We start from the raw sequence: 9,553 nt of genomic DNA on the forward strand, positions 1-9,553 counted from the left end.
GAACTATTCATACAGATCTTTAGTCTGGAAAAATATTAATTTGTAATGATAAACTAAATGACCACATCTTTTTTCTTTCAGTCAGTGTAGATATCTGTAACATTATTAGGACTGTGTATGGTCCTAGATGGCTCCTGCCTAATATTTCCCTTAAATTTCATTTATGCAGTTAGTTTTTTCCTCTGGTACTATTACTTTCCACATGGTCCCATATATCCTTGAATGTGACTATGCACAGATGTTGCCCTGCACAATTTTAATAAAACAGAACGATTCAAGACACAAGTTATACTGCACTGCAACTAACCTGCTGAGATCCTCTTAAAGCTGTAGCCTGCTTTGATGAAGTTACCTATTTCCTTTACCTTTTTATGCCTCTAGATTTCTAAATTCATTGCCATAAATGTAGATAAAACAATGCATATTAAAAAATGAAATACACCTCCTCCTGTTAATTCTCACAGAGCACATAAAACCCCTTAAAAAGACATCAAGAGTTTCATAAAAAAGGAGAAAGATGAAGTGGCTGTTAAGCAGAGAAGGGTTCTTATTAGATAAGCAGATAGTCTGCAGGAACACGAGACTTACTGAATATAACTATAGTAGCAGAGATTACCCAGCCTTCACAGAACCCCAGGTATCATTACCTGAACTCTACAAAACCTAAGTTATTCCCTGATCTATATCAGGAATCGTTTATTTGGGAAAAAAAGTGGAATATGATCTGAATGCTTTGGGAAAATTACAACTCAAGAAGGTACTAATTTCTCTCTACCTCCTGACACCGTTTTAGGGAAAGCTGCCATCTGCTGCTACAGAGTCTTCTGTAGCTTTTTCCAAGGCTTTGTCTCTGCTGTCCTCTGGTGCTCAAGAATTTTGCAGCAGAATGAAAATGAATGCTGGCAGCTTTAACAAATGAGCAGTGCCATGCTTTAGTGCTTTAGTGAAAGGAATTATTTTACAGTTTCAATCCTTCACAATTTTATAAATTTACTAATTCTGAGACACCCTTAGCTCTCACTGGAATCAGTGACTTGAGGAGGTTTTTAGGATAATGCTCTTGCAGTACCTTGATTTATGCTTTAGCTCATGGATGCCGATTTCCTGTTTGCTCTTGCTTTCTTGTTGATAATGATGCTGTAATTTTTTCTCGTTATAATTATTTTTTAATTAATTTATCGTTTAATACTAACCTCTCCCCTCCTCCACACTACAGATGGGGAATTGCTCTGAGATGGCTGGGGATTAGATTTGACCTGATGTCCTCAACTGTTAAGTACATCACAGTATTAACAAACTGAAAAGCCTCCCCATTAGAAACATACAAAAATAACTAAGTGACTGTGCTAACAGAATAGCTGCAATGCTGACTGTGAACAAATGTGTTTTCACTTGGAGGGGGAGGGAATAGGGTGGGAATAATTCAAGGCGCTGCTCTGTGTGGGCGGCATCTCTTTCTCTTATACACAATTTTGTCCATGATTCACTGTGAGTCATGCAAGGTAAGCTGACAGCAGTTCAACTACATTGTGAAGTACAGTGCAACTGCATCATTTTAGCCTGAGGGGATTGATGTGCGCATAGTTTTCACATGGAGATTTTTCTAATCAGGATTCTGTTGTTTGGGCTTTTTTTGTCCAGATTTTGTTTTATGTAATTGAGGACTGTTCACTGATAGGGAATCAGGGATTATGCATTTTTGCATTAATATATCTTAATGATCCTATATTACATTTACCTGTTTTATAATTAAATAACAGGGTTTTCAGTCCTGCTAGAATGATCATAGGCTCTTCAGATTTTATCCTTAGTGAAATCTACATGCTACATATAAACTTACCCCGTATTCACACACAACTGGTGTGGAAACAGTACATAGCTGGATGGATATACTATACCTCCTCTGCACACTGCACTGTAATCCTATGCTATATGTGGAAATGGTGCCTCCATAGTAGTTGTCCTAGGCTTGCCATTCCCTGCCTTGAAATACTGGAAGGAAAAAAGGTTTGATGCCTTTGAGTTACAGGTGTCTGAAACTGGATACTGCGTGTGCTCAGTGGTTCTTTAAGGTGAATACAGAGGAGCAGGGCTACAGGAACTCAGTCATGGCTGCTGAGCACAGCAAAGGACAAAGAGAGTGCTAGGGCAGTTGTGTGGTGGTGGTACAGGGAATTTCTGAGACCCTTGGAAAAATGAAGGGAAATCCCTCCTTGTGGAGAGGGCCAGAACTTCTGCCTTGAGACTTTTCTGCTGGCAGTGTCTTCCACTGCCGTTTTCCAGACAAGCTGAAGTGGTGCCTTGCTGTTGACATGTGAGATGCTTTGAGCACCATTCTCCAATGGGGAGGATGAGGTGGGCCAGGGGCACAAGGACACTCATCTTCAACTTCTCCTATTTCAACAACTGTACTTTTACTGATATAGTATTTAGTTAGTTCTTGCCATGGAGAAAAGGCTGAGAATCATACTACAGGTTAGATAATGTAAGCTCAGAAGCCAACACAACTAGCTTTGCTGCTGCTGAAAATTCCTACCCGACTCTTAGTGATGACCATGGAAGTCCAAACTTCCTATTTGATGTGGAAAATTAGAACAAAATGAGCAAAACAACAACTGAAACACCTTCTAAAGGACTTAGATGAGTTATTCTGTGTTCTGAAGTAAGACCATTTACTGGGGAACTCTAATACCCAAACAATAAGGCACTGAAAAGGGATAAGGGTGCTCCTAGTCATGGCTTCCAGAATCAGTGTTATTTTGGGAGAAGGATAAACAGCTGTGGTTTCTCACTGACCTAAAAATCAGCAACTAATTAAGGCCCTGGTCAGGACATTGTACAAATACAAAATGTCCCTGGCCTTTTGACTCTAGTGCCCTTCTACTCCTCTGTTTTATATTCAGGATTAGAATGGCAGCTCCATGCATAAATTGTGTTAAATTCCTTGGTGCTGAGGGAGTGGTGATGACAGCAGTATTCAGGCATGTTTTTGTGAGTAGCTGCTATAAGGAAAGTCTGTTGCCTAGCATCTAGGTGTTAAAGAAATGTGGGCTCAGCACTCTCATATATCTGTTATAAAGTTAAAAGCAGGTGTGAGTAACAAGTAGTTTACAGTGAATAAACACTACCTCTTTATAATATATCCAAATGTTCAGCTACCCACCAGATCCTTTGAGAGGAGTATAAAACAAACACGTGCATGCAGATGCACCCAGGCGGAAACTTACTTCACTGTTGCTGTAGTCTGTGTGATCACATTATTCTGTGCAAATGAGGTGTAAAATAGCACAAAAAGCACTGTGGCCCTGTACTTCATCCACTCTGCACAAGTGCAGACCAGAGGAAGAAACTGACACTTTTGGCCTACCATTAGTGACTGGGGCTTAGCAGTGCAGGACACACAAGACTTCATAAGAAATCAAAGAATAGACCTTGACTCAATGTGATCCCTTTATTTTAGCAGTACTTTTATAAAAATGCATATGGGCATAATATTACAGGAATACAGAGTTTTGAGAAGTGTTCATTGGGGGTGACTAGAAATGGAGTTAGGCAGATTGTTTGGATGATACATAATTTGACAGAAATGGTCTTCTGAGGTGACCAAGATGATTTTTAGTTCATCAGTTTTGTCTGTCTAAACTTTAAGCCGAGCAAAGCTCGGAAACCCAAACTATGGAAGGATTTTGAAGATATTTTAAACAATCATGTGCCAATTAAGTAAATTAATAAAAGAAAACTGTAGTAATCACAAAAAAAGGTAAAAAAATCTGTTTGTCCTGAAAGGAAAAAAAAGTGGAGAAAAAGATGCAGGTTAATCTGAGTAAAATAGTCACAAGCTATGGTTAGGACTGATCTATTTGGCCAGTTCAGCAATTGACTAAACATTTGTGATATCACATCACAATCAACTAGTAATCTTAATGAACTATGAATATGATATCTTTAATATAAGTGTAGCTAAAGTGAAACTTCACAAAGGCATTTCCCAAACTGTCTTGCAGGCATACTCTCATCTCTGGAGGTGAGACCTGACCTAACATGCCAGACCATTTGACTAAGGCTGGAACAACACAAAACTTCAATCTAAAAATATTTTCTTACATTTAAGAAATGTCAGGGAGGAATACTCTCCCTGACACAGTGCCTGAAGCTGACTAAATATAACTGGCTATGGCATCTAACCACAGAAATATATGCCAAGGTCTCTTTGCTAGCAAATATGAAGGGCACCTGAATGAAGAAGCTGTGATAGAAGTCCTTAAGCACAGTTTACATTATATGCAGAAATATTAAGTCAGCAGTAGTGTACCAAATATATTGTTTCTAAACTTTCTGGACTCCACAGAGACAGTTCTTAATTTCTAGAAAAGGCTGCAAGGCTCTGAAACTTCACTGAGTTAAGGGCAGAGTCAATGACAGGAAAGAGCAATAGGACTCTCAGCACATGGAAGGGAGAAGGGAGGGAACATCTAAGACCTGTCTGGAAAAGCCGAACCATTGACTCATCACTTCCTTGTAGCAGGAGTCAGAAGGTAAAAAGGAAACACAAAGTATTGTAGACAAGAAACCAGGAGCTGGGATAACTGCAGAGAGATGGAAATGGCTTCCTCCCCAAATTTCTCCCCATTGCCAAGAAAAAGGCAGCTTGCAAAGTGCTTATTTGATTTGAATAGGCACTTCATAAATGGATCAGAAGCCAGGGATAGTAAAGTGCTAAATTAATAGCTAATAAGCAAAGAATGGCCCATTGCTGCTGTTCTGGCTTCTGGTCCTTCCCAACAGCCAGATTCTTGCCTGCAAACGAGTCCTGTAGGTGGGTCTTGTGGGCTGCTCCTTCGGCTTGCCTGCATATTGGGTCCTGTAGGCAGGTCCTTCTGCCTGCCTGCAGACGGGATCCTGTGGGCAGCTCCTGCTGTTTGCCTGTGGGAAATAGTCTGTTTTGTTTTGGGGTTTTGTTTGGTTTTTTTCAAATTAACCAGGAAAATCCCTTGTACTTCTATGCCTCTGTCCTGATGTTGACCAACTAGGGCTGAATTTGAAGCCTTTCAAAGACACCACAATCAAACCCAAATCAAAGCAAGCCAAACTAAGCTAAGGCAGGTCTGATAGCTCATACAATAACTGCCCAAATTAAAAAGTGTCAAAAATGTCTGAGAACAAGAGACTGGAAGTACATGACTTGTAGTTTTGAGAGCTTTAGCTCTCTATTTGATTATCTTTGTGGTGCAAGTTATTCTTCTAAGGCTATGTTACTAACACAGACAAGTTCTTCCTCGCAAAATTCTGCTGGGCTCCAGAAGCTCTTAGTAAGACTGAACTGTCTAGCTGCTCGCTAATGTCTTCAGTGGATTAAAAACTGTGTGTCTGTATGTGTGAGAGGCAATGTCCACAAATTCATAAAGAATTTTGAAAAATATTTCAATCATTTTTCTTGCCTGTTTGCACACTTACTTGCCCTCTAAAGAAGTTAACCAAAAGTAAAAAAAGAATCTCTGGCTTCTATGAATCTTTGGGAATTTCCACCTAAAGGAAGACCTAGTGAACTTCTTTTTTACCAGAGAGGCCCACTCATCTATCATGCTTTCAATTCTGAAATCTCATTAATTTATTTCAGACAATGTGACATCAAATTGAATCAAAATATGAGGATGTTACATGACAACATGATGCTTCAGCATCACCATGCACTGTTGCAACATTGAGGCACAATGACGCTAACTGGTCTGGTTTGAGTCCCACTGAGAAGAGGGGAGTGTCAAGAGTAGTATCCTATCATCTGCTAAATTTAGCCATCAGACAGCCTGCAACACTCACAGAAGTGGGAATAACAAATTGACAGTGCTGAGGCTGGTCACTTATTGTTGGCACTTACAGTGAGTTCCATGTCCTCCTCTTCTTTTTCTTTCACTGGCTTCTCTGGTTCCTCTGGCTCCTTCTCTTGAAGATGGATCTCGCTGGCCTGGGACATGTAAGGCATATCATCTTTGTTCTTGAACTCCAAGCTGAGGATTGAAGGAGGAAGTAGAATTCCTAGAATTACCTAAAGCAATAATAATGATAACAATAATCATCACAGTAAACAGATTACAATAATGATGGTTACTTAGTATAAAATGGAACAACTCCTTTAGGACATTTAGGAAAAGGAAGATATGTGTGCATGTGAGTTTCTATGACAATAGAGTATTTGTCATTTTGGGTAATGTTTTCAGAGCTCCATAGTGAAACAAAGCACATAACTTCTATTAGCGTTGCTGTGAATGCTATGGCTAATTGCCTCTCTTGAATATTTTATCTGCTTCCTCATCAGATTTGTATTGTTACATACCAGAATATATTTACAAAATATTACATAAGGTCAATGGCAGGTTGACCATGGGGGTTTTCAGACCTTGGACGTGCACATTTCTGTATTATACTTAATCGACAATATCAGTGTAAATGACACACAAGTAGTATTAATTTCTACAGAGAAGGTTAATAGGTATCAAGCTCTCTGTGTCCATACTTAGGGCAGACAGGTTGTAAATGTGTAAGTACGTGTGGATCTGAAGAGGTAAAGACAAAGCCAGCAAGAGAAAATGCTGAAGTACTTAGCTATGTGGTCCCCTTAGATTTTTCTTCAGTAACCTGGCAGCTTTGTAATGCTCACATTAATGCCAGCTTTTTCTTTGTGTGTATATAGGTAATGAATGATGCGTGGGGTTAAAATGCTAGTATAACTGAAGAGATATCACAGTAATGCAAAAATAAGTGGCCTATCTCTATTCACAAGCACAGTAGCTTTTCCTGGTTTTGCTGTAATCTCATGGAAAATGATTTTCTTATAAATCTCTCCCTAAATGACAGTGAAGCCAGATAGTTAGCTTGCTGGCAGGTCAGGAAGGGTGACTGCTTGTGCTGATCATATTGACAGACAGCGTATGTGTTGGTGAAACCATCCAAAGCACCACAATTAGGAGCACTTAGTGTATATGAATACAGCCTCAAAAGAGCTGAGTACTAGGCTGCCCGCACTGCTCCCGCACTCTGCTTGTTGCAAAAGGGTATGTTGAGGAAGAGGGGGTTATGGGCAGACCTAGCTTCCTAGAGAGGCTATTTTTAATAACAGGCAGGATTAACAATTGCCTCGCCTCCTCCCATTGGTGCTATACATCCCTGGCAAGACTCTAAGGAGTTACATTCACTCTTCTTGCCATTTGCCAGTTTTGTCAGGAGAAAATTGTTCATGGGAAATAATCCATGACTCATGCTTCCAAATTTATTTCTTTGCCATGCTGCCTCTTGCTCATGTAGCTTGTGGCCTGTTTTATCTTTAAACAGGCCCGGCTAATGAGCTTCAGTGAAATAAAACACAAACTAGAAACCGAGTAAAGGATCCTCATGAAGACCAGATGTTACAAGAAGCTGAAAGGAAACAGAGTCTGTTACCTTCAGTTATTCATTGTGAAAGAAAGGTCTATTTTACAGCTTAAGAGATGCATGCTGCAAAGGAGAAAGCATACAGTGGGAAATAAGTTTTTGCACTGATCCCCATCTACCAGGTTGAATACCTGCAAAGCCAAGCAGTAAGCAAGGCAGCAGTCCCTCTGAAGGGCAATGGGCCTGGGAGTCGAATCAGAAAAATAGGTAGTAAAGATGTCTCCTGATGTGAGAATGCTTTCTATCTGTTAGCAGAACAATATTTATGCACACCTCGTGCAGGAGGATGATGAGAATGCTATCAGCTGCTTATTCTCATTCATCACTGTTGCTGGATTAGACCTAGAAGGGTAACAATGCACATACTCATAAGCATTCTCGCCCTTACCAGACATCTTTTCACACAGCAAAACAGCTGAAATTGCCACTTTTCACACACACAATTAATACAGGAGAGAGAACCCCTTAACTGAAAATACTTCTCAGCCATCTGGGAGGAAGAGGCAATTCCTGGTTACGTACTGACTGGTGAGTACTTCGGTGAAGGTGAAAGAAGCCAACCAATGGACACAAATTCACCTCCCAGAATTCACCTTGCTTTGTTAGCAGTTTCACTTAACTGTGGAAGTAAAGCTTAAACAGCTTTGAAAACTGAGTTATCCTCTAGGTCCTCTAAGGCAGTCCCTTCAAGGTCAGTAATTGGGAAGATTGGCAGAGGACTGCAAGAAAATTTGTGCTGTTTGCTTTGGCCTGTCCTGAGGAAGGTTGTTGGATCAGCACCTTTCACTAGTGACTAATTCACTTACACATCCTTTTTCTTTCTTTATCTTCAAAAACCTTGGTTAACTCCTCAGATATCCAGGCAGGGTGACATAATAAGCTCCTGACTCAATTTTTACTCTAATAACTCTCACTGATGCTGGAAGGAGTTTTGAGAAAGATGATTAAAAACTAAGTGACATGCTTTGAACTTGGGTTTGTGATAAGCTCCCTGCTGAAAACTGAACACAGGAAGAATATACTCTGCTTAATGTCACCACAAATAAGCACTTGAAATATGAATAATTGAGCGGGTCATTACTGATTTGTTGTGAGCCCCGTCACCATCTATTTGTTAATCTCATTGTTAATTTTATTTTAAAACAGTGCTGACCTTTAGGCCAGAATTTTTGCGCATCCGTAGACGACCCATCCACATATCTGTGAGCAGCATTTGGCTGCAAGTGTGAGCAATGAAGTCCCTGTGCTTGGCTGCCACTGCGAGCTGCAGGCATGTGGCATTGCTCCAGTTCTTCAGCTCGTAGGTTAGCAGTTTCATTGCCAGTTGCTCGTCCTGCTTGTATGACTGGTCCAACAGCTCCACTGCCAACTGTCCAAAGTCCCTGCAAGAAAGGGACATTTGTTCACTTCCATTAGCCCAAGCAGTCTGCTGCAGAAAACACCCCTCTGCAACTGACAGTCTCTGCAGGGAGGCATCACCTTCCATCATGCGAATCGTGATGTTGACTGTACACACGGAAACCCACATTTTCATATGTGAGTGCCTAATGGTAGGCATATAAATAAGTGCCCCCACTTAGCAGTGATGAGCACCCACACTTACCAGCTGTCTGCTCCCACCTGCCTGCCCACCTCCCTGACATTTTCTAGCTGAAATCCTCTGGTTATCTGAAGCTTAGAGGATTGCTCCTGTGCTGTTTGCCCATGGCTTCGTGGTCAAGCCTCTTGAGAAAAGGCACATTTGATACCCTTTTTAAAATTCTGTGTCTCTGACTTTTAACATCAGGAAAGATTATTATGGAATCTAGTATCTTGGCTTGCTCACCTAAGCATGAGCTCTTAGTTAATTAACACTTCTGCCCTAATATTCTGTTCATAAGGATTTCAACACTTGTTCTGCTTGGGAAGCATAGAGAAAGGTTGCAGCCTGACTCTTGAGGCCTCAGGGAGAATACCTAGAAAATATAGATATTTCATTGCCTTCTTGACACCGTCTCTGAAGTTATACTGCTAGCAACCCTGATTCTCTGGCAGACAGAGACATTTAGATTTTCTCTAAAGGAACTGCATTTTCTCTACAAGTTAGAAACGAAAGCAAGGTACAGATAAGTAAATTTCAGGCAGGTTC

General features: G+C 40.5%; 1 protein-coding gene across 1 annotated transcript in view; it reads right to left on the reverse strand.

Moving 5' to 3' along the window:
• LOC104522639 (transient receptor potential cation channel subfamily M member 3-like) overlaps positions 1-9,553 on the reverse strand; it is a gene marked incomplete at its 3' end in the record, with an annotated part of 57,465 nt that overhangs the window by 25,135 nt on the left and 22,777 nt on the right. The window contains 3 exon segments of the mRNA XM_029084293.1: positions 4,798-4,923; positions 5,876-6,043; positions 8,579-8,807. Coding sequence (XP_028940126.1) covers positions 4,798-4,923; positions 5,876-6,043; positions 8,579-8,807 — 523 coding nt within the window.

The sequence above is a fragment of the Antrostomus carolinensis genome, unplaced genomic scaffold, assembly GCF_000700745.2.
Source record: "Antrostomus carolinensis isolate BGI_N321 unplaced genomic scaffold, ASM70074v2 scaffold7110, whole genome shotgun sequence".
In the NCBI taxonomy this organism is placed as follows: Eukaryota; Metazoa; Chordata; class Aves; order Caprimulgiformes; family Caprimulgidae; genus Antrostomus; species Antrostomus carolinensis.